This window comes from Melanostigma gelatinosum (genome assembly GCF_949748355.1).
Source record: "Melanostigma gelatinosum genome assembly, chromosome: 12".
NCBI lineage: Eukaryota > Metazoa > Chordata > Actinopteri > Perciformes > Zoarcidae > Melanostigma > Melanostigma gelatinosum.
Window position 1 is genome coordinate 26,332,658 of NC_136645.1, and position 25,069 is coordinate 26,357,726.

At 44.3% G+C, this 25,069-nt stretch overlaps 1 protein-coding gene across 2 annotated transcripts in view; it reads right to left on the reverse strand.

Annotated features, from left to right (window-relative positions):
• birc6 (baculoviral IAP repeat containing 6) overlaps positions 1-25,069 on the reverse strand; it is a 139,566-nt gene that overhangs the window by 96,785 nt on the left and 17,712 nt on the right. The window contains exons 6-41 of one of the 2 annotated variants that reach the window (XM_079280713.1): positions 22,767-22,849; positions 22,460-22,685; positions 22,161-22,330; positions 20,712-20,770; positions 18,844-20,520; positions 18,303-18,452; positions 17,974-18,199; positions 17,242-17,402; positions 16,861-16,992; positions 16,089-16,220; positions 15,769-15,935; positions 15,376-15,509; positions 15,006-15,167; positions 14,769-14,900; positions 13,617-13,714; positions 13,263-13,410; positions 12,913-13,046; positions 11,605-11,751; positions 11,336-11,523; positions 10,458-10,766; positions 9,592-9,691; positions 9,143-9,357; positions 8,821-9,029; positions 7,626-7,978; positions 7,250-7,469; positions 5,943-6,079; positions 5,670-5,807; positions 5,124-5,251; positions 4,767-4,898; positions 4,247-4,462; positions 3,980-4,163; positions 2,741-2,914; positions 2,143-2,276; positions 1,143-1,296; positions 937-1,053; positions 638-798 (exon numbers count right to left, since the gene is read on the reverse strand). In XM_079280713.1, coding sequence (XP_079136839.1) covers positions 638-798; positions 937-1,053; positions 1,143-1,296; positions 2,143-2,276; positions 2,741-2,914; positions 3,980-4,163; positions 4,247-4,462; positions 4,767-4,898; positions 5,124-5,251; positions 5,670-5,807; positions 5,943-6,079; positions 7,250-7,469; positions 7,626-7,978; positions 8,821-9,029; positions 9,143-9,357; positions 9,592-9,691; positions 10,458-10,766; positions 11,336-11,523; positions 11,605-11,751; positions 12,913-13,046; positions 13,263-13,410; positions 13,617-13,714; positions 14,769-14,900; positions 15,006-15,167; positions 15,376-15,509; positions 15,769-15,935; positions 16,089-16,220; positions 16,861-16,992; positions 17,242-17,402; positions 17,974-18,199; positions 18,303-18,452; positions 18,844-20,520; positions 20,712-20,770; positions 22,161-22,330; positions 22,460-22,685; positions 22,767-22,849 — 7,407 coding nt within the window. Of the gene's footprint in view, positions 1-637; positions 799-936; positions 1,054-1,142; positions 1,297-2,142; positions 2,277-2,710; positions 2,915-3,979; positions 4,164-4,246; positions 4,463-4,766; positions 4,899-5,123; positions 5,252-5,669; positions 5,808-5,942; positions 6,080-7,249; positions 7,470-7,625; positions 7,979-8,820; positions 9,030-9,142; positions 9,358-9,591; positions 9,692-10,457; positions 10,767-11,335; positions 11,524-11,604; positions 11,752-12,912; positions 13,047-13,262; positions 13,411-13,616; positions 13,715-14,768; positions 14,901-15,005; positions 15,168-15,375; positions 15,510-15,768; positions 15,936-16,088; positions 16,221-16,860; positions 16,993-17,241; positions 17,403-17,973; positions 18,200-18,302; positions 18,453-18,843; positions 20,521-20,711; positions 20,771-22,160; positions 22,331-22,459; positions 22,686-22,766; positions 22,850-25,069 lie in introns of both variants that reach the window. The other variant, XM_079280712.1, reaches the window with a different exon arrangement.

Consider the following 25,069-nt stretch of genomic DNA (forward strand, 5'->3'; position numbering starts at 1 on the left):
GGATATTCAGCCTTGATTTTAATCCTAAACACCAGCAGAGTTGTTGTCGCAAAGATACTTTTAAAACGGAAATAATATAATATTTATTCTTTCTTTCTGTGCGGCCCGGTACCAAATGACTTACTGAACGGTACCGGTCCGCGGCCCGGTGGTTGGGCGACCGCTGATCTAGTGGATACAGCCTACAATTTATCAGGGTGGGGAACGTAACGCGTGTAGACAAAAAGATACACGATGGTAAGATGTATGTCCGATTAGAAGTGTTTTCATTTAGTTTGGGTTTTCAATACAGAATGACAGAGCCACTGCATCATGTTCTTGTCGCGGCTTTAACTATTAAGTCACTGCTCATTTCTCCGTGTATTTTTTGCTCAGATTCTCCATAAATTGCTGCACATGATTGGCTACACATTAGCAACACAGCGAAAGATTGTTAACAATGTATCCTAGAAACACGCAGACGTGGGCATTCAAATGAGCACAGGTGCAGTACCGACTAGGCTTTACTCCAGGCTCCCACAGCGCTTGGAACAGATCTATAAGGAAACACCGATCCACAGAGACTCGGTGCCTCCAGAGAACACTGCAGTCAGTGAGGTATTATGTCTTTTACATTTGTACTTGCGTGTGTGCTGACCTGAACGTGGTGGACCTGCAGCATGGTGAAGAGCTTGTTGAAGCAGGAACTCAACATAGGGATGGACGAGGGCTGGATCATCAGGCTGCTGGCTGGAGGAGAGCCTCCTCCGTGGAGAGCCCTCAGCAGGGAGTCATCAGTCCCATTGGAGGCCTGGCTCACTGAAAGCCAGAAACAAGCAACTCTTACAGCCATGATACATAGAAAAAGTGAAAAGAAGTCTGTCTGCGGGTTGATGAGCACTTAAGGTCAACTGTTGACAGGCAGTTGACCTGCTGTATTTGCTGTTGTGTGGTTACCTGTGGATGAGCTTGAAGTGAGGGCCTGTAGAATTGAGTCGGCCTGTAGAGTCGCCATCATTTTAAGCATCAGTTCAGCCTGCTGCTCCAGGCCCACTTCTAGCCGGGCGTCCAGTGCTGTAAAAAACAGAATCCAAAAGGTCAAAGACATCATGACGTGTAATTAGAGAGGACAAGACCAGCCCGTAAATCCAGCCTCCACTCACCCTGTGACACGGAGACTGACAGACTCTGAGACCCGGGCTTTTCAACAGCAACTGGAGGTTTGGACACTGGGATACCAACCCCTCCAATGTACGGGTTGTACCCGTACGTGCCATAGTCAGCGCCCCAGTAGTCATACCAGGTGCTGCTTATAGGCTGTGGACGGACATGAGATAGAGGGACCAGGATTACAGTCAGTCCCCTGTCAACAGATCACCTTCTACATTTGATTACAAATCTCTGTATTTAGCTGCTCAAAGTAAAGTGTGTTATGCTAAACTCTTGATTACATCAATTCAAAAACAGCCGGAAGAAAGAGAAATCACATAACTGTAAAGTTTATTTTCTGTGATCCTTCAGTTTACTTAACACACTAGGCTGCTTTGCACACTAACATGAGGGCAAAGCTCCTTGTGCACTTTCAGCTGGTGCTCTCTCTGTTCCCTACAATAGCTCACAAGTGAACATTGAGTTTAAGAGAGAGAGAGAAAACAGTTCTCTTTAATAAAGGCCTTTTCAGGGTTCAAGTAAATGATTGCATTCAAAAACTGAAACAGATTAGTAATACTAACAATTAAAGTGAGTTAGTTTAAAGAAACTGTGGGAAGATGTGCTGTGGTGCTGATAACAAGAGGCTAATATCACCAGGTATACAAAATTCATCCATCATTATGGACTAATTAATACATTCTCCTGTAATGATAAAGACATCCAATAAGTTAATTGTAGAATTCATTAAGTCTGTTTCAATCTTTTAGTTAACAAATGAATAACACAATTCAGGACATTGGAGTTATTGTTCAGAGAAAAACTGATGATTAAGAATAAAGTATGAATACCTTAAGAAAAAAGAAATGTAAATGTGTAATTTTGAAAGAAACAGTCAATATGAATAAAAAATAAAACAATAACAAATTGTAAAGTTACAAAAATTGTCGTTCCATCAATACACAAGCCAGAGGCAAGTAATGGCCGAATAAATGGTGAGAATAATCAACATACCTTAAACACTTTGGCAGCGAGCGGATCTTTTTCCAAATCAATATCTAAAGGATCAATATCAACATCCATCAGGTCTTGTAGCAAGTCAAAGTCTATGTCTTTATCTTTTTCCAAAGATGACAGAGGTGGAGCACCTTTGGATAATGAAAACAGCCTTAATATTGCCAAGCAAACACACTCGGGAAACATACACGCAAGAAAAACTTTAGCAGGTCACTAGGCAATTTTAATGCCGATCAAGCCATTAGCTCCTCTGCTCCTCGACCGGAGGGAGAGTCCAGACACAAGACCAGATTCTCCAGTAAAATGTCAACAATAAACTGAAATAAAAACTCTACTTCAAATGACAAATTGACCAGAATGGCTTTGAATCTGCCTGTCTGAACTCTCACTCTAAAAGCAGAACTAATACAATAATAATAATACACATGAAATCATACTGTGGAGTAAACAGAAAAAAAAAGGAGCGTTTACCACACAAATACTTTATACTGTGGTGATAAAAGTGTGGGTTCATAGCAACATCTGTGTGGTGCTGTGTGGAGAATAGACAGGGCTAACCACGCACTTTGGAATATTGAGGAGGTCCCTGTAGTACCTGCAATGATATCAGGCACCAGGGCCTCATCAATGCTCTCTACCAGAGGGATGGAAGCCGGCTGTGGTAGGGAGTCGTCAGAATCAGCTCCTGCTGAGGAGGACGACGCCCCGGCCTCCTCACCCACCGCCAGCTCATCCATGACATCCAGAGAGCCTGCAGAAAGCAATTCACCTGCGACAACAACAAAGTTTACACTTCATTACCCAGTATTTTTTATTCAACCTTTATTTAGCTGGGATAATCCCATGATGATTCTGAAAAAAAGGAGTCCTGGCAAAGATGGCAGCCTAATAGTTTCACCATATAAAAACGCAGTTAACAAAAAGTTTAATGAAAAGTACATTCAGTGCTCGAATGATCCTTAAAAATATCTAATTTAACATTCCTCTGAAGCTCAAAACGTTAAAAGCACTTTCACCAAAATCGGTGCAGGTTCTAAAGAAGATGTACTTTATTTGTTCAACACAACGGAGGTTGCAGCTTCTGATTTTAGTTTTTGCTGTCTAGGAATAATGCAGCACAGTATTCTTTTGAAAAAGACACAAAACGTCTACAGCCATTTCCCTTTCCTCTGTGATGGGTCCTTGGCTGACAGGAGATCCCCCACAATGTCATGAACACAGTGAACACAGGGACGACTCGCAACACCCCAAAGGGCCATGTGTGGAAACCAGTTGCAATTGTTTATCTACCGAGTGGAGAAGTGATTGTCGAAGCTGATTACTGCTCCTGAAATCAGCGGCTCTATTTATTTATATATATATATATATATATATATATATATATATATATATATATATATATATATATATATATATATATATATATATATATATATATATATATATATGATGTGTATGAGGGAGTGTGCCTCCCACACAGAACATACTTATAATAATTATCATCAGATCATGATCATATCACGATGATCAGGTCATGACATCATTGTTCTGATTTTGTAATTAGCTTCTATTCTTTTATATTTATTTATCTTCTAATGTGAACTTCCCTGTGGCGCTACCAGATGAGTCATGGGATCGCCAAAGATCATTAGAATTTATCCTCACGGTGCCTTGAATATCAGTTTAAAAATGTCCTGTAATGCATCCTGTAATTGTTGAGATAGTCATAGACTGAAAGAGAGACCGACATTGCTATCCTCATTATGCATAAAAAAACAACAACTTCTGAATAGAACAAAAAGGTGACACCAAACCGCAAGCAGACTTAACACACCTGCTAGGATGTCCTGGAGCATACACGTGAGGGAATACTGTGCCCAGGCGCCCCCCCAGGAGATGTCTCCCCGGTTAAAGTCTGTCCCCACAAGCAGGAGCAGCAGCCGCTCCAGCTGCTGCTCAGACACCACCTCACACAAGTGGATTGTGGGTCGCGTGGCGTTGGCTATCCTTGCAAGGACCTGAGGGGGTAAAGAAAGTACTCATGCATGTGTATACACACAGCCGAACTTAACAAGTCCACATACCAGAGTCCGATGAATACCTTGCAGACAAAGAGGAGCAGGTCAGCATGGCAGGTGAAGTCCATGGAGAGGAGGAAGAGGGCCAGCTTCTGCACCACAGAGATGCAGCGTTCATGCGAGAGTGTGAAGGGCAGAGGTTCTACTTCTGGGGCTTCTTTGGCTGTTGTGGACTCAGTGTCCAACGTGGAGCGGGGCCATTCGGCCGTCCGCCGCAGACGGATCAGATCTTTAAAGTGCTGGAAGAGAAAACCAGGGTAAAAATGAATTAATAAGACAATCATGAAGTGTATTAGAGGAGCAACACAGATTATTTTTCTCCAAACCCGCTCCAGTAGAAACTGTCAGTTGTAAACATGGTTTAGTAAGGTAAGAATCAAACTAGCATGTACCGGTAGATCTATCCTGGTTAATACATTTAAATGGAGTGGTGTTTGTGTCCACCTGATGAATGCAAGATCAAAACATGGAGAAATCATCTCTGAGCTGCGCATGTGATGGTGCTTCATACTGCATGTACAGCAGTGCTGATGAAGTGCTCACCTTGGATGTGGCTTGTTTGAGCTTGGCCTGCTCCACCAGCAGTTTGTAGGAGGAGCCTTTGTTGCTCTGGATCTTCTCCTTCTCGATCTGCTCCACCAGAGCTTTCTGTTTTGCTTTCAATAGATTTAACTGCTACAATAAAAAGGGCATGATAAATAAAAGCACTGCAAAAGCATTTGCTCTAGAAAACCCCATTTCATGGTGCAGGTTCACGAGAAGCGCAGATGAGGGAAACCTTTTCCTGGGGTTTCTAGTATAGGACTTGGACCAGACTCATATGCACATTTACATTCATCACGCTCACATTTGGGAGTCCGGGTTTGAAGGTGTGTTGGGTTTGGAATGAGACACATTTACCTGCTTGTGGTGGACGAGCTGCTTGCGGATCTTACGCGAGTAGAGTCGATCCAGGCTGCTGCTGCCTTTAGCTGACCTGCTGGAGTTCTGAGAATGAAGGCTGTTGTTGATGAAGCTCCACTGAATACCTGGAGGACAGACCAACAACAGCATCACGTCACTGATGTGGGGAGAGTTACATCTATAACCTATAATGAGTTAAGTGCAAGCACGGAAATGCGATTCAGTATAAATTTTGATGACAAGAGTCGAAGAAAAACTTTTCTAAATTATTCAGAGATCAAAGAGGATTCATCTGCTTTAAACGGCTCATAATGTGTGTAGTCAATCTGTAGATTGAATGAGATTGAGCAGCAGGCAAATATGAAATGAGATTGATAACTTGTAAATGACATAATCAAGTTCAGATGAAACATGAATTTTCTTTCTTTTCTTTAAAATGTTCCATTTCAAAAAGTCCTGTAGTGGAATAAAAACTGTAAACTGTAGGTTTAAGACAAAAGGTGAATCCTTCAGATGTTAAGAATAAATGCACAGTTCATGTACCTGTATAACTTCTCTCTCGCTCTTTCCCTCCGAGGTGCTTCTTCCCACCTGCGGCCTCATCCTCGATACTGGCTACATAGTCCAACAGTCTGGACACCAACATCACTACCCAGCTGATCATGGGGACATCCAAAACACCTGGAAAACACACACACACCATAAAATTCAGTGTGTAATTTCTGCTCCAGAAAACACCATCACATTTTTACAAACTTGAGGTTGTCTATGCGTTGCTCTGCATTTGTAACACTGCCACAGAGATGCTGGCGTTACCTTCAGTCCTGCGCTGGGCAGCAGCTTGTGACTGCTGCAGTGGAGACAGCAGGCTGTCCAGGAGGTTCAGGAGGCCCTCTAACACTCCACTGTTACTCAAGGATCTCTGGCCTATGCAGGACAGGAGCATGAACACCCTGGGATGGAACAAGTTGAAGAATACCGCAGTTAGCGTCTGCCACTGCCTGGACAGAACAGTGAACAAATCGGTGCTGATCTAACTCCCAAATGCACGAGTAGACAAATTGAAGCGTTTTAAGGACTGACTGCAGTTCGGTGGTGCAGCCTTGGATTCTTGAATCTCAAGCAAACTATAATTCATCATTCTGCAGATTGAAGCTCAAACATCCACGAGAAGAACAATAAGCAAAATATGTCGTCAATGGAGGAGAAATTAGTACTTTTCCTCCACGGAGGGCTGCTCTTACATGTAATCTATTCACTTTGTACGACTCAGTCAGTAGTATCATTCAATGTTTTTAGTTGTTCATTTAGGAGTATTAAAGTGATGAAATGTTGTCTTGTGGAAACAAAATTTGCAGATTTGTATTACCGTTACTGTTTTTATATTCTTTTTATCCAACAGACTCAAGAACTGGATTTTATCAAGGAATCAATGCTTTTAGTTATTCATTATTTACTGAGAATACTGGGCAGCACTGAATGGCTGACTGGTTGATCTGGCCACTTGTGGTAACAGCAAGTAGGTTTCATACAGTTAAAAGCTTTCCGTACGAAATGACCAGTGTATGAATCACTAGCAGCAGTAACACGTCGAGTAGAGACACTGGTGAATCAGCTTACAGCTCAAAAACACGAACCATGTGATGAGGATTAATCCTTTCACAATGTGATTACAGAGGAGTAAAGATGACTCGTCTCATCACGTGTCGTACGTGCACGCATCGTTTTCTGTTACACTATTTATACAATTAAAATCACACGTGGAAATGATAACAATGAAAAGGCTTTACGGAGGAAATTAGACAGACCACGTAAATATATTGAATCGCTATTGATGGAAAAATGCAGCTCGTGAATGATATCAACACTGGGCCATGATGGGTTAAGATGCCATAAATTGCAACGTTCCTGGTTCAAATCTTGCCTAGGCTGCATAATTCCCTAACTTGTTTCCTGTCATCTATGAAGGCATCAAATGCCGCCTCCCTTTTATTGAAATGAAGCTTAAAAGAATGAAACTCTTGTGGATTATAATGACACCTTGATAATAATCGATGTATTATAAAGCAGTAGGGAAAATCGGAATATAACTTGTGGTAACTGTGTGGAAACAGATGTCCTACCTGTCCTGAGGGAAGATTAGCAGTTGTTCAGAGTTGTAGAGCTCCTGCAGTACGTTAGAGAGGAACTGGCCCCACCAACGCTCGCCTCCACAGAGCTGCACCAACAGCAGGCCGGCGTGAAGACGGATCTTAGGAGTCCCACTGATGCAAAGGTGTTTGAAGAGCTCCTCACAGGCCTGGGCATGGAAGGTACTCTGGAGCACCGAGGGCACAGAGTGGCCTGAAAATATATAAAAGTATGAATTAACAATGTTAGGCAGGATGCTGTGCATCTGCCACTGGTTAAACTCCGGGGAAGTATCCAAGCATTTGTAACCCTGTCAACTCCATAACACTTGGTACCAGCAGACCCTGCTGTGTCCAGTCCCATATTCACCATTGTTGGAGTGCAGCAGGCTGAGCAGTGTGTCCAGTAGGTAGCGGATGATGGTCCTCAGCTGCTCCGTGGACGAGTTGTGGACCAGCTCCTGGACATCCGGAGCCCCGGCTGTGGGGAGCAACTTGCGGCTGGCCCCCAGCGACACACGCAACCGCTGGACAGCGTGATGAGCAAGGTTGAGTTGCAGCTGCAGCTGGATGCAGTCCTGGTAGGCTGAGAAAACACGTTGGTCCTCCTCCACCACCTTGTCTGGCTTTCGTAAGAAGTACTGGGCATTGTTGGCGCTGTTGAGAGGAGGCAGGTCGATGTTCTGCAGAAGGGTCTCCAGCCGATGGCAAGCTAGATTGTATCTGGTAAACAAGAACAGGAGAGAATCGAGTGTGAATCAAAACGGTGATGAAAATAGGAAAATGTAATGGAATCTTACTAATTCAACTTCACATTAGTGTGATGTTTTTTTCAAAGATTTGTGTCTTCAATAGGAACCTATGGGCTCGGGACTAAAAGCCACAGCCCGTAGTAGAAGTCACAAAGCAATGAGAGATATACTACCACATTCTTGGTTTTGGTCTTAATGTGCGATTAGTTGATTTATTTTTTACAAATAAACATTCATTTAATTTGCTTCTAATCATTGTAGAGCACAAATATGCATTGTTCTGCAGCATGGAGCTTTTGAATTTTGAGACAATCCAAAAATAAAAATAAATGAAAAATATTTTTTCACTAATTCTTGAGAAAAAATAACTTATCTAATGTAGTTTTGGGGTCAACCCAACTGTAAGAGCCATTTTGTAGTTTTGTTTTTGTACACCCTCCCACCACTTGAGGGCGTAGTGCCGGTGTGAATCAGGGCACAGGTAATATAATCAGTGGGGTCATTGGATACAGGTGTTGCTGAACAGAAGGGAGCAAACTGTTTTTGACTGTGCACATTTAATGACTGTAAATGTTAGGATTTATTGGTATATGTAGAAAATGGATAACGACAGAGAAAGTGGTTGGCCTCTGTTTATGTGAGAAATAAAATGCCGATATCAGAAACTGGACTTCGTTATTTATGGCACGCGTCAGAACAAACATTTCAGCAACGGTGGTGACTTTTTATTGGGAAGAAACGGTCACGACACCAACCAACTGGGAATGCAGTTGGAATATTAAAGTGCTGCAGCTGATGTACTTCCAGTCTCACCTGCACTGGATGTCCTCCTGCAGTGCCACCATCATAGTCAAGTGCTGATCCACATCTGGCTGACTGGCACCCTCGCTCTCTCCTCTCAGAGGATCGTGCATCAACTTAAGCTCACTCTCCCATGGCAGGATGTAAGTGTGGCCATAGTAGAAGCCCAGTGGGATCTTTGCCCGAGCATTGGTGCTGCCGTAGCGCCCAATCACGGTGATCTAAGAGTTGTAGGAAGCAAACAAGGAGACTATGTCATTATGGTGAACAAAATCACAAAAAGGTGTAAACTTCAGGTCAGTCATGCTGCAGCTATCCAAAGCTAAATACAGACCTTCATGAACCTGCAGACAGGTGGTGGCAGCAGGTCGTGCAGAATGAGGGAGTGGGTGCTGATGTCGGTGGCCACCACAAGCCTGCGACCGTCCACCTCCTCACCCAGTGTCCAGATGTCTATGGACAGAGAGGCCAGGTCACCGCAGGTCGGGATCAGAGCATCAGTCAGCAGGACGGGACGGCCAAAGTCCAGCGTGACGAAGCGCCGAGCTCCTAGGAAGAAAGCAGAGGGGAAACAGGAAGCTCACTTTGGAAACATTCTACTTTGTTTTTCAAGACTTATAACTGAAGCTTTCATAATATATATTTCTTAATGGTTAACTTTACAATTACAGTACATTTTCTTTACGCTCCAACATGTTTCAAATATATATTTTAAGTAAGTACAAATCTAAATTAGCACCGGTTAGGTGGTAAATAGGTCAATATCATCATGACATTACATACCAGAGTGCATCCGCTCTATAATGATGGACTGGTGTGGAGGAGGCTGCAGGAAGTGAGATGCTTGGGAAATGGCCAAAGCCAGACCACTGCCCATGGGGCTCTGCGGCAAAAAGAAACCATTATTCCACAATCAAGACATTTTCAATATTTCTTGTTTTAGACTACTTAGTTTGGTAGCCATTTTATAACTCTTATTCACACTGCATTTCACACAGGCTGGGTATTGTTTAAAATGTATCTAGCATCGACGCTTACTTTCAGAACGATAAACTGAAAATGTTTGTACAAGAAAAAAGCTATAACGTTTTTCTTATAATTTGAATATGTATATAATATATTCTATACAACAGAAACAAAGTTGATATTTGGTTGAGCTTAAATATTCTCTCAGGCTTAAAATGCTGGTATCAACATAAATAAAATACACAAAAGTAAACACAATCTTCAGTCTTGTCTGTAAGGCTCCTTACAAATCCTCCAGCGTGAAATGTTTACAACCAGGCAATCATGTCTGTTGAATTACAGAGTATAACAACATACAGCAGCGATCTGTTTCCTGTTAGACTTGTCCCACTTAGACTGTCTCATCCTCTACCAAACAGAAAGACCAAACAGGGCTTTAAGTAGCCAGAGTACTGCCAAACAACCAACATCTTGCTACCCCGTTGATCCAAACAGTCCTATAACTGCTACAATAACAGTCTAAATATCGATATAAATCAGAAAGTGAGGAACAGAATAAGTCTGGCCAGACATTTGGTGCCAGTTTTTGGCGCTGACAGTTAGTGTTAAAAATGTGCTGAGGTTTGATTCCCTGCCCTGTCATTAACTAGCATAGCATGTAGCTGCATGTACCGGTAACTAACCGGCTTGGCTTTCTGGGTGTTCTTGTGCGCGGCCAGGTTGACAGGCCCGGGGTCCATCATGGAGCCGGGGAACAGGTGTGCCAGCTCAGCGCTGAAGGCTGCCGACACGGCCTCGTTTGGTGGCGTGAGAGGAGGGGTCATGAAGAGGGGCGTAGTTTTAGGAGTCGGGGGGATGACATCTGAAGGGTGAATGAAGAAGCCTGGAGCAGAGGAGGCGTTGGAAGGCACAGAGTTGTGGATGGGCCCCACACCAGAGGCAGTGGCTGCTGCAGATGTGGTCTGATGCAGCTTGGCCTCGAGCTTGGCCTTCTGTTCCCAGCACAGACAAATAGATATCACTAACCACTGGATAAAAACACTTCAAATGGTATTAAAACAGCATAAGAACTTGCAGAGAAAAACTCTACAGCTGGATACATCCGGAGTCATATGAGCCAGAAGTTTGCGCTGAAATTGTTCAGTTTGACTCAACCTGCCTGGTCAAGTTCAGCTTTAGTTGGGAAGATGGTTTTGCAACGACAGCTACGTTGCTTACATGCATGCATGCATGCATACACACACACACACACTGTATACTGCAAAAAATGTTTCTCTAGTCCTCATTCAAATTTTGGGAAACTCAATTAATGGGGGTAAAAAAGGTACAGAGAAATCAAAATCCATGACAATGTTACATACAACATATTGTGTTAGTTTTCATTAAGTGCCTGCATTGGAGAGGGGGCAATGTTACACTGTATACAATGCAACATAGTACGACTATATACTTCTCACTCAGTGAGTGTCTAAAGAATATTGCTTGAGGTTAACTTTGTATTTGCCCACTTTGCAATTAATGCTCTTGTAAACACAAAAGTGTGTGTGTCCTGGTCTTTCACCTGCTGCTGCAGCTTCAGAAGCTGCTGTTGTTTCTCCTGCAAGACCTGCAGCTGCTGCTCCGCAGACACCATGGCGTGGGACAGCGATTGGAGCGCCACCTGGGCTGCAGAGCTCAGAGCTGTAGAAGCTTCTCCAACCGTTCCTGTCGACAGGCCGCCCACCGCAGGCGTCACACCGAATGTACTCACTGAGGTTCAAGAGTTGAGGTTCAGGCCATGACCAATTCATGAGACTAACACAAGTGAAATGAAAGAAAAGGGATGTTTACCAGTGAACATGCTGGCGTCATCTCGTTCCACCCGTGTGCCATCACTAGTGGAGATACACGTAAAGTGCAAAGGCTCTACCTCCAGGAGTCCTGTTAATGCTGTGAAGCTGCCTTCTGCTGCTGAACAGCTGCTCACTTTTCCATTCCCTACAGGAGACACCACACCAAACAACACACTTAAGAAAACATCACAAGAAACTGAGGAGCTTTTTGCCCTTTCACAACGTGCTTTCATTTCATAGTATCCTTGCTCATGAAGTAGATTTGATTCATCACTCGTAGTAATATCATGAAAGTGCTAACTTGAAGGTTTAATTGAAGAGTGTTTACATCCATACCTGGTTAACAGTGAAAGAACTGGAGCCATGTTTGTACACGAGCTCCTGATATTAAACAGCCAAAATACATTACAAGTTCAAATCCTTTTAAAGTAATCTTACTGTGTCTGCACTCAGTGACAGTCTCATGTATCTTAATCATCAGTCCACCGCGAGTAAGTTAAAACCAGCCTTGTTGCAGTTGACATCCATGTCAGCGCTTTAACCTCTCGGTAAGCCGGCAGCACAGACTCTAAGCAGCACATGTGCTCCGTTGCTCACTCAGAGGCTCGCCCTACATGCTTGTTGGAACAAATTGTGCCGTTTTTCCAACTCGTGTGGACGGAGCACATACTCCTCTACCCTGCGCTCAGCCTCTCCTCGTCCGTCTGTGTGTGCGCTGGCTCTCCCCCTAAACAGCAGCGTTTGTCTTTCCACATTACACAACACTTTTCCAGCAGTGTCTGGCTGTAAGCCCTTACACAAGCTCCTCAAGCTTTGCATCGGCGAACGTTTTGACACAAGCAAAGAGAGGCTCTGCCTTGGCTGGTCTGCATGGCATGACTCAGGAAGGACTCAGCCAGACATTTCTCCGTTCTCGGCTGAGGTGGACGGCTTACCGCTGCTTTAGGTTACTCTACAGTATTTTTGTATTTTTATTCGTTATTGAATCAAACATTTTTTTTCCCCAAAAGGTTTGCTGTGTGTTATGCATGTTTGTAATCTAGAGGCGTTAAAAAAACAACAAATATCCTAATCCCAAAATTTAAAACTAAAAATACCTACCCAACAAATAGTCAAATAGTTGGATATTCGAGTCCTAGTTTAAACCAATCACAATTGTTTTGTGTGGTGCAAAGCACAAGATGCAGTGCCGGTGCCCTTGCAAAATAGATAGAGCAGATAGTCGGAGGAGAAAGTCACATGAGATACATGGCGGCGTATGCCCACAGCCTACATCCAGTAAGTCAGACTAGTGCATAGCTAATACCTGACAAGATGTCAGAGAGGTCAATCTCATCCGACTGGACTCCGATGCTGCTGTTGAAGGCATTCTTACAGGAGGAACCACTGACCTCCAGGTCAAACAGCACCGGGTCAAAGGGAGAGCTGTACAGGCCGTACCTGGAAGGAAGTAGAGGGGAGAGCAGACGCTTGTGTTTAGGTCGAAACATCAAGGAAGTAAGGACACTGCTAATGAGCCAATACCGAGCAGTATAAATGAGCAGTACTTCAGCCACTCCTTGTGTCGACTAATAATAAGTAATAAAATGAAATGGTATTGGTGCATCACGAGCCTGCAGAGGCTGGAAGCCACTCTTGAACTGAACAGTTGAGTACCTGGTCTGCAGCAGTGCCTCCAGCGGGGTGAGGCGGTCCTGCAGCTGTCGAGAGATAGTGGTGAGCAGAGAGGCGCAGGAGGTGCTGCAGCCCGCCAGGTCCTCTTCCTTCACGTAGTTCAGCAACACGAAGTACCAGAACACCGAGCCTGACACCAGACAGAGAGGAAGAGGTGTGGAAGTGAGTACTGGGTTGTGCTGTGGTCCTGTCTGGATGGTTATTAGATTTGCCAAACTATCCGGAAATGGTTACGGTGAGGATAGGTCGTCGGGCAGAGAGTCTCGACAGCTTTTCAAATCTAGTGTAACCATCTGGACACGACTTGTTGTTCTGCATTCTTGTTCAGTTACTTACCACCTGTTGCTGCTGCAGGCAAGTAAGGCATATTGTTGAGCATAGCCTTCAGAAGACTCACGCCAAAACCCTGTTGACTTGGCTCCCCTTTCCCATTGCTACAGCGAGAAATACAACAGCATGATCAATATTAACCATATAAACACAAAATACACAAGGGATGATGAAAGAACAACTATTTCCTGATACAGGCCTTTTTGACCACAGGAACGTAACTATCCGTAACATAAGGAGTAACCATTATCATGGTTCTGCTTTTCTTTCCAGTGTTCTCCTGAACCTATATTAGGGCACTGAATAAATCCAAGTTCAGGTACTCTCAGGGGAAGGAATGCAACAGCTGGTTCACATCACGACAAACAATTCCGCAGGATGTGTGTTCTACAAGGAAGTCCTCTTCAATACACAGCTGATATATTCTAATACTAAATATTCAGCAAGTGTGTTTCGCTGCAATGCATTGTCCATATAGAATGCAGCCTCTGCACACATCTGTTGGAGAGTTAGTTACTGGGATGTGCCTTTTAAAAAGTAACACTTGGGTGGTTTTGGCATTTTCGAAACCTGTAACATTTACAGAAGCAAACTATTTTGTAATTATGGAATTTAGCTGCCTCCTCCCCTCCAGCACAACTCTTTCCATGGTCTCCTGTTTTTACACAAGTTAATCCATCTTGCCCAGATATCAGTCATGCCTAGTCTGGTATGTGGGAGTCCTCGTTCATTTATTGAATGCCGCTGTCAACATCTATTCATTCGTTTACTATTTAGTATGTTAATTAACCTTTCATTGATAGAGAAGCTGATTACATGGTTTGTGTGTATGAAGTATTAGGTTCACTTTACGAGCCAAGAACTTACATCACCTCCAGATTGAACTGTATTAATTAATGTATTAATTAATGAATTAATGAATTAATGAATTAATGAATTAATGAATTAATAGGTAATCATGTTCCCTTTCTGAAGAAGGTGTCCCTTTCTGAGGTGTATTTAATGCAAGTTGAATTTAGTTACTCAGTATGACTACTGACCGTTTGTGATAGCCAGAAATGTAATCACTGTACTTAATCTGTGCACCAATTACTGTGGTTACACCACATATTTTGGCGAGCTGAAAGCATCATTACTGAAATCAACCATGCTCCTTACCTAATACATAGTGCAAGAAAGCGAGCACATTTGTGCGCTATGCTGCGGCCAGCCTCGAAGAAACACATCCGCACAATATCAGTTAGCCGCGTCCGGGTTTTCGCCAGCAGGCCCTCCTTTCCTTCTCTTACACTAAAAAGAAGACAAAGGATATTTGACTTGTCTGTAAAATGGTGAATTGGAAGTTGTGTGTGTGACCCAGGTGTCTCATTTGCTATGCTGATGCTTTCGTCCTACCTGCAGGGTCCATTAGAGAAAACTCCGGCTAGCCAGCACAAGATGTCCAGGATGAGGCTTTGAGCATGCTCAGTGGCCGGGCTGACGTCTGTCCGCCGACACAGCGCGTCCAGCAGCTTCTCATGGAAGTCTGGGAACTGCAGCATAGCACAGCGTTGGACCCTGAAAAGCACAGAAGAACAAAAAAGACAGTTAACTTTTGCTATCTGTACGGTAGAGACATCATCATCAGATTGCATGCATTACTACACTAACCTTTTTTATATGATGTGTTTTACTTCTGCAGTGTTTACTGTTCATTACCACAACATTATGATTATATAACCGCATGAACAGACCCCGATGTCCCATCCCTCAACAGTGAGCTGACCTTTCTTTGGGCATTGAGGTCTTCTTAAACCTTCTGATTGTGACTGACACTTCCTGCAGCAGGTCACAGCCTCGCAGGTTTTCTACTTTCTTCAACGGTGCTGCAGACTCGGTTTTCACTGCCGACACCTTGTCCTACACACACACACACACACACACAATGAACAAATGTGACCACAGACTGCACTAAAAAGGACTGTAAATATTACTAACCGTAGGTAAACTTTGGAATATATATTTGGACTGAAATAGGACTGTGCATTTGGTCCCAGCACTTAAATTGAAATCACTCCAGGAGCAAACTGTTTCAATGTTCATGCGAGTATTGTTTGAAAACAGACAGGAACAAATATCAACCCATTTTTAAAAAAGGCTTGAAGTTGTGATTTGGTACCTTGGAGGCCTGAGCCCGTTGCAGCAGGGTAGACAGTGAGTGGGCTTTGGTGCCCTGAGGCTTGGCACTGGGCATTCTCACCACAGGCCGGGGGCTCTCCTCCATGCCCCTATCACTCACGGCTTTGATGTGAACCAGGAAGGACCGGTACTTGCCTCCTGCCATGCCTGCAGTGGAGGGAGCGACGGGACAACTCAGAAACACTGACGAACCCACAACCTCATGGCTGATTCTTAAAATCATCTTCCTGAGCACAAAATCCTTCAATGTCAAGTTTGATCAGGTCAGGGACCAGAAACGGTAGATGTGACTGTCGTTACCTTTGACCAGCTTGGGGCTGGTGAGGCTGAGCATGCCCGCATGGCCAGAGAGGTCCAGCCCACTGGCCAGCCACACTGGACCACAAAGGATGTCCTCTTTATGGTCCTCCAAGAATGGACACAGCATGGAGCCTACAGCAAACACATGAACCGTTATACGCTTCTGGTCCAAAAAGATTAGCGAGGGCTGTCACAATCATGACATCTTAGAATGATTCATTAACTTACAAATTAGATGCTTTTTCTGTTCATTTTATGCCAAAATTAGAGTACAAGTCTAATACTATATATATATTCACAAATAAAATCTAATAAAAAGGCAGGGGCGTTATCATCAAACAAATAAATGCATTTCTATCCCTTGAATTTCATAAATTCAACAATGGAAAAGGGGCAAGTGGCTGAAAAAGCGTAATGTCCAGCCCTGATGAGCAGTTTGCCTCACTGTGTGGAAGAGACTGGAATCATTCGGCTATGTGTAAGGCTACCTCAGGCTTGACTTAAAGATTGCTTTCCTAACTTTGTAAAAACAAAATGTAACAAAAATATATATTGAATGGTTATATATTAAAAGAAATCCGATACCCGATCCAGTTATTTGAGTCAGTATTAGATTGATAGCAGTATCTGTGCATCTCTACTGGTCGTAGTGATGCACTCAATAATGGATATATTTACTTTATTGAAAAACTAATTGAAAGAGTCTTTCAACAAAATAAAAAAAACTGATTCATCAAAGACAATCTCAAACTAAACTGGTTGCATTATTTACCTGATGTCTCTTCTATGTCCATGAACTGGATGTCCTCTGTGAAGTCATGCAGCAGAGGCTGTCCGTTCCTTTCCCCGTTAGCATGGAGCACGCTGGAGAGGGGGAAGGAGATCTGTCTGTCTACCGCCGTCTCTGTTAGACACGAAAGCCAAGATTTAGATACAGATCGCGGTTCAACATTCAAAACGCCCAATTCATTTTAACAGGTATTGAAAAGACAAGAAAGAACATCTTGAACCACCATAGTTGCAAAAAAAAAAAAAGACAATCCCGATCAAATCACGGCAGTTGCAAAGAACAATCCTGCAAACCTGGATGTACCGGTATGTGTAAAGGAATCAAAAGGTTTAAAAATAATGCATCTCATAGCAGTGTCCTCACCGCTGACTTTGCCCAGCCCGGGTGATTTGTTCTTCAGTAAGGTGACCTGGATCTGAGGAATGTTGACTATGTTGGCATTCAGCAGAAACTTGAAGTCCACATGGCCCACCATGCAGGCCTTGGGCAGCACCAGCTCAAACACATGCTCGTCCCAGCTGGAGCTGCAAAGACAATACGGGTCACCACTTGCTCACCCTGACATTCAACTGAAACACTGTAGATGACTCATTAGGAGGAGGAGACCTTCCATGTTTTCTATCAGGCAAGTTTTAAGGCCACCTATCACAATGCTGACGGGGGATTTTACTTTAATCCCAAAAATATTTCCAAAAACTTATAAAAAAGAAATTTTTATATCAAAAGTTTTCATATCAGGAAGAGATTGCTAATGACATAATGGACATTTTTGGAAGGAAATGAATTGCTCCATTGTCATATTATACCAACACAGATAATAAAAAGTCATTTAAAGAGATCTTCATCCTGTGCCATCAGTTCATGGCACAGGATGAAGATCTCTTTAAATTACTTGTTGGTGCTAGAGAGAAAGCCATCATGTGGAAATGGCTGCAGACAGACCCTCAGACAGAATCAATGAAATAAACTGTATGTACATTTCAACTATGATGTCATGTGACACAGTGAGAGAAATGGAGGTCATACACTACGTGTTCCTATAACCAATTACATATGACATCACCGGTACGACTACTGTTTAGTTTGTTGAGCTACCCATCACTCTGAAGCTTCCAGGTGCGGGTGTGTTGAGCTGCGTCTCCATGGTGCTGCTGGTGAAGGTGCTGTGGGTGGCGGCGCTGCTGCTGCTCTTGCTGCACCTCCACCCAGCACGGCGGCACTGTGGCCGAGAAGCGGGGGGTCAACGTCTCAAAGCGCGTTAGCTCTACCAGAGACATCAGGCTCTCCGTGGTCAGCGGTTGGTCCACCAGGAGGTCCACTCCTGCACAAAGGCCAGTTGGGGGACAATTGTAGGACATCAGATTACCGGTATCACAGAGAGGTTAAAGAATTGAACACTGAATGTGTCTGGTTAACTCGTTTACCTGAGATCCCAGGGCTGGAGGGGTTGGACGAGGGCTTGGCCCCCTCAAGCAACAGTTCAGCCCCTTTAGAAAGGGGGCCATCAATAAACATGTCTCCGTCATCTATATCGTCACACACACCTCCAATTTGAAGGAAATGAAGTTCTCCACCTTCAAAAAAGGGAAGTGACAAAATTAATACATACAAATTAGTTGACTTCTATTTCAACGCTTAACTCAGTTTATTGATCTTTAAAGTACATTTAATAATCTACCATTTTACTTTCACTATCTTTTTTTAATTGAAATCCAAATCACCAATTCACATTCCAGTACTAAATGCTAAACGAGTAAAATCAGAGCCAGATCAGTATTATATTAACATAACTTCATAAAGTACATACAAATAAATCTAGTAATGGACATCAAACAAAATGCAGTTGTTGACTTTTGCGTGCGTAAATAACAAACACACACACGTACGTTGAAGCCAGCCTATCCATCCTAGAAGTTAACAGGGCTGCTGTCTGAAGGGAAACAGATCCAGGAAGGAAACACTCACCTTTGGTACAGGCACAAAGGCGATCAGTCCCAGAGCAATAGGTAACTGAGACAAAAGGGTCAGTCTCCTCTGCTAACCCTGCCTTCTTAGGCGGCTCCACCTTGGCCAAGACCTCCAACGTGGACAGGTCCAGTATCATAATGTACCCAGCCCGCGTGGTGACCACCAGGTGGCCCAGGCCTGTCACCTCTAACCGCTTGCACTCTTTTTGGCCCAAGGATGAGGTGGACGGACTGGTGACAGTAACGCTGCTGCTGCTGGTTGTGGCTGCTCCACATGCAGTCCCATTTCCAGAGCCAGCCGGGGCCATTCCAAACCCAGATGAGCCCTTTTTAGACCCAGAGGGGTGCACCTCCTCAGGAGCCTCTTCACTGTCATCCTCCCTGCCATCAAGAACATCTGGAGGAAGCAATATAAGAGAGGTGATGGCATCCCAAGGGTCCCAGATCTGCTGCACCTTGACAGGTTCCTCGTCCAAGGTGACAATACGAGTGGAGTAATTGAGTTTGTAGAGTGCAAGATAGCCTCCACTCCCACCACTTCGGGACCTCTGCTGCTGCTGCTGCTGCTGCTGCTGTTGTTGGTCTCCTGGGGGAAGAATGAGGGGTGTCTGAGGCGGTGACCCACCTGAGTGGCGGCCTTCCACCCCATTGGCCACTGAGTGTAGGGGGTCTCCTTTGCGCTGGCTGCAGAGGGCAGAGTGCAGGCGGTTGAGATTGTTGAGAGCCTCCACTTGGTTTGTAGCGCTCAGAGATTCAGCGCTACACGGCTGCAGGCCGACCAGCAGGTGCACACCGTCCCAGCAGGGCGTTATAGAGTCCACGTAAAGATTCTCCTCTTCCAGCTGTTTCGGCAGCCTCAAGCACTGCACCAGAGCTCCTGGTCGAGGCGGGGTGGAAGCAGTGGCTGCAGCCAGCGTGCTCCATTTGTCCGTGTGGCCGTCTAACCCTACCAGATTAGTTGCTGCATCAGCAAACTGCTGAATGTAAGTGATGGGAGGATCCTGAAGAAGAAGCTGCTCATGCGTGTCGAACTCCATCTCTATTATCTGTGGCACAGTGAAGCCCTCCTCGTGGAGCCCCTTGCTCATCAGGTTGTTCATTTGAGCAAACACCTGCCCTGAGGACTTGTCATCCACCTCTCTAATACTGTACAGCAACAGCACGGGTATAGTCCTGCGAACAGCCGGCAAAGAAGAGGGGCTTGGTGGTTGGGAACCTACTAGGTTAGAGAAGACCTGCTCCTGGGCTGCAGTCTGGGGGTTGCAGGTCTCTATCTCCATCGGGCCCTGGTCCTGTAGAGGTCCAGGATTTAGGAAGGGCTCAGGCCCCTGAGTCCTTAGAGGACCATCTGTGGTCCTGCGTGTTTTAGCTGGGGTTGTGGGTGGGGGTCCAGCCATGGGGGTGACTGATGCTGAGCGGTAACTGAGCAGGCCTCCGGCCAGCAGACATGGGAAGGGAATGTTGTGAAGGTCAGGGACCTTATCCTTTGCTTTGGCCTGGCTGTGGGCCTTTGCTTGGTTTAGTGAGGGGTTGGCACCCAATTCCTCCAGGTCCTTGACCGTGTCCTCCAGCACACTGGCCACCACCTCCCACTGGAGCTTCTCTGGCTGCTGGAGAACACTCAGCGACGTCACCCCTAGGCTCACGTCCATGCTTTCCCACTGGGACTGCTGGCCTGGAACAGAGGTAAAAGAAGAGGGCTGAGGTCTTTCCTGTCTAGAACCTAACACCAATGAAGCATGGGAAATGCCATTTCAGTGAGGCCTAACATAAAGAGATGGATCGACATGGCTTTAGATATGATTCATCCAATTCCAAACAACAGCACCACCAGCCCTTAGAAAGGACAAATTCAAGTCTTCATACCTGTTACTGACTCTGATCGGGAATGCTCATCACTGTCTGAGTCCTCCAACTGGTCATCACTGGAAAAGAAAAAAAAAAGAAACGTGATGAAATGCTATTGAGGAGTTTCTCACTAACAGCTTGAGGCAACAAAGAAATCAAAATGATACATTTCTAAATGAACAGGCGATAAATATCTTGCTGAATTGTCCCCCTTGATGTGAGGTCATATTCGACTAGTTGAGTTGACAGAACAGTTACATAGAACAGTTATCTATGGCCTCTGTAGCTTTGAACAATGCAATGACAGTTGCTGGCAAAACCTGTACCTTTACTGGTACTGACCAAGAAATAGTCTGGCACACAACATAGCAAAAAGGTTTTTGTAGGATTTTGTATGAAGATAAAACATCAGATTCAGCTTTAATGGCAGTCTAATCTTTATAAACAGATTCAGCATTTATATGCAGAGCAAGAGATGGGACGCATTGAGCCCACTGACTATCGTCTGGAGATGATTTAGATTTCCATTGGTATAAAATTAGCTTGTGAAATGATCTGTGTCTCAACTGCAGCTACAGTCTCACATCTTAAGTTGCTAAACGGACTGTAAACAATAAGAAGCTCACAGAAAGGAAGTCTTGACCTGGATATTTGCTGGTTACACCAGAACCCCAGAAATATAGCTCCTTGCCCCAAGAGGCTTGTCTGTCATCTGGCTGATAGCCGAAGTGTGAACACATATTCTGGCAAGAAATCTTCTTTCTTTGCACACGCAAAGTACATTGCTGACATGTGCGCAAACCAGCCCAAGATGAGAGAGGCATGCAGGTAAAAGATATTTGAGTTTGGACACTAAGAAGTTTACATTAATGTTATCATTTTACCAAATTTCTGTTGGAGATGAAAGTAACCAGATACATGTACTCATATCCACTGCTGTGGTACATAAATAATGTATCAAGGCAGAAGAGTGACACTTTTTGTATTTCTCTCCAGCCATTACTCAGTCACGTTTCAGAGAGTTTGGAATCTCATGATGAAAGGTCTCGGAGGACTGTTTTCATCTGGCATTGGTGCTTGTGGCCGGTGCACTTGCTGAAGTTTACTCTCAGCTATTTCCACTTCTGCAGCTATTTCCACTTCTGCAGCTAGGTGCCTGAAATATTCGTCAGCTGCTCCAATTAGCCGCAGGTTGAGTCGTCTGTCCCAGTTCAATGAGTCTTGCACTGCTCTTTCTAGCTCATCACAGTTTAGGTCTTTGTAGCACCTCAGCACTAAAGTGATCACTCTCAATCTCTATATCCGACCTTCTGCCCTAGCAGCAATGACCTAACTAACTGTAGCCTGCGAGGTTTTCACTGAGGAAACGTCCTTCTCTGCTGTACACCATGGTGACATGTTTCCATAGCAACCTCAAGGATTTGTTGTGTGTGTATACTTAAATGAATCAGTGGGTGTGTGTCTCACCTGTCTCCCTCTAGCTTGGGCAGGTCAGAGCAGGAGGATGACTCCTCGAGCCAGGCCAGAGTTGGTCTCCGAGACTCAGTCAGCTCATGGTGGCTCTGCTCACCACCGCACAGAATCAGCTGCCTCAGGATGGCCGGGTCATACGGATTGATGTCAAACTTCAAGTGCACCTGTTCAGCACACAATTACAGACTCTAGACTCCGGGTTCAATACTAACACGTACCGTCTGACACCAACACTTTTGAAGGTGACAAGACAGATGATGCAGTCTCATATATTCACAGTTAGATGCTCTGACCTTCATCATTTTGGAGACATCCCAGATACAGATCTTGCCCCTCTTGGTGGCAGCAGCCAGAAACTGCGGGCAGCTGCCGAAGCCATAGCAGGCGATCTTGTCCGAACTGTCGGGGCTATTGGGAAATTGGGCGGGGCTGGTGGCCAGTGTCACTGACAGCGGCACGTTCTGTGTGTGCTCGCCCTTCACAAACGGACAATTGGGAGAATGGCGCTCATGTTCAGACCTGTGGGTAGTGGAGAAGTGTTGGTCATCAATGATATGTTATTGTAGATAAATTAATGCATAATTAATGATATCCACTCACCAGGGCTCATCTGTAGGCTCCCAACAGACCAGACACACACTGCAGGTGAAACACATGGCTCTGTCGTCCCCTGTTGAGGCAGGCTGTGGATAGACAGGGTAAATTATTAAGTGATTGTAAATTATAATCATCTGGACCAAGATGGCGGCGGGTGCACAACGTGTCTCCAGATTCTGTAAATTAGTAGTCATCTGTCTATTTGTTTCACATCTGCACACTAAGAACAGTCTTGCATACATGTCATATAGCCGACAAGAACTTTTTAACATTGGTTTTATCTGCAATCTCCTGTTTAGACATAGGAGGCTACCAACTAAGAAATGTTTGCAGGTTGTGTCAAGAACAAAAGGTCAGGGAAAGAGAGGAGGGCTAAGGGCAAAGCTAAAACTAACTCATCATCGGCCATCTCTACACAGCATTTTTCTCCCCATTGAACGGTCTCTGATGAACAAAATGGATGAGCTGCAACGGCAGATAATCACTCGTAAAATAATTATGGACCGCAGCATCAAGATTTTTGAGGGAACATCACTCAACAGTGTTGTTCCCGATAGCACATCTGACCTAATGTAGCGCTACATCCTCCAGGCCGATAGAACAGCAGATCTCTCCAGTAAGACCAGAGGTGGGCTACTTTACATTTATGAAAACAAAACTTGTCACAAGGAAACCGCAAACACCAGTTACTGCTAACTGGGAATATCTCATGGATAAGTTTGGACTTTTCTATCTGTTCAGAGAGTTCACATGGACTGCTGTGACTGCAGCATTTCACCCCCGGATGATAATGCTTAGTTTGCAATGAAAGGGCTGCATGCTGCAATCAACCAGTGGTGGGCCGTCAGGGCCAGCAAAGCCTTCTCTGCTGGCCTAAACAGAATCAAAGTTATAGCTATTTTATAATTTTTCATAAATGCACTACATGTATTCTAATTATTTTTCCCATTATCTTATGTTCTCATTGCACAGCTACTTTCTTCCTCAGTTGCTCTGCTTCCAGTGCAGCTTGTTTTAAGTAGAGCTTTTATCCAATCAGATCTCACCTCTGTGTCTCTAGGTAAGAAGAGAGGCCCGAGACCTGCAGACTCACAAGTGAATCCCTTTGCAGTTTAAGTGAATGGAGACGATATTGCTGATTGCAGAATCAGATCACTTGACAAAAGCTTGATGAAACGCTCGAGGATTTGGTGTCAAAGCATAAAGCAAAAGCACACATTTGGCATCATTTTAGATTTCAACCCAATGTTAACAGTGAACCTGATAACGTCATTGAGGCAATCGGTAAACTTTGATGAAGGTGGCAGCATCTGAAGGCAAACACACCTTCAAGTGCTCCACCCCTGGATACAAGTTTCTGGGTGTCCATATCTCCATGAATCTTCTCATGGACCCTCAACACTTTGACCCTGTTCAAATAGGCACACCAGCATCTGAAGAAGGTCCATCCGTCTCCTCCGATTCTGGTGAGCTTCTATCGCGGCTACTGGACCAGAAAGCACTGAAGAGGGTGGTGAAAACTGCCCAACGCATCAGCAGTTCTACACTCCCTGCTGAGGCTGTCACACAAGCAATGCCTGCCAAGTGTTTGCCATCCTCCCCTCTGGAAGGCTCTACAGGTCTCTCTGTTAAAGGACCAGCAGCTGTTACCTTGCGAACTCTGCATCACAGCGACATGGTTCATACAGTATATATTTTAATGTAGGATTAATTACCCCCTAACCTTTTATTAGGGGTGTAACGGTTCACAAAATTCACGGTTCGGTGCGGTACGATACAGTGGAGCCACGGTTCGGTACAGTAGAAAACTATAAATGCCAAAGAAATTTACTTGATTTTAAAATATATTTATTCATTACAACTAACATCATAAAGTTATTCTTTGACTTTGAACAATGATGGAACTATACCTGAGTGACTCATCTTCTGGGGTGTCTTCTTAGCAACACATAAGCATAAAAAACAGAAACTGCTCCTTCATGTTATGTAGTATTGTTACTTACATCTTGCAAAAGAGATTTTTAATCTCAATGGGACTACCTGCTTAAATAAAGGTTTTTCCAATTTTTTTTCAAACCTATTCTGTTCGTCATGCGTACCGAACCGTGAGCCTCGTACCGAACGGTTCAATACGAATACCGTTACACCCCTACCTTTTATACATTACCCCATTTTTGCACTTCCCGTTAAATGCTAAACTGCATTTCGTTGTTTCAGTACTTGTACTCTGTGCAATGAATTCAACATTGTATCTCATGGTTGTTGCTGATGGCGACATTAACATGTATTGTTCCTTTGCACAGACA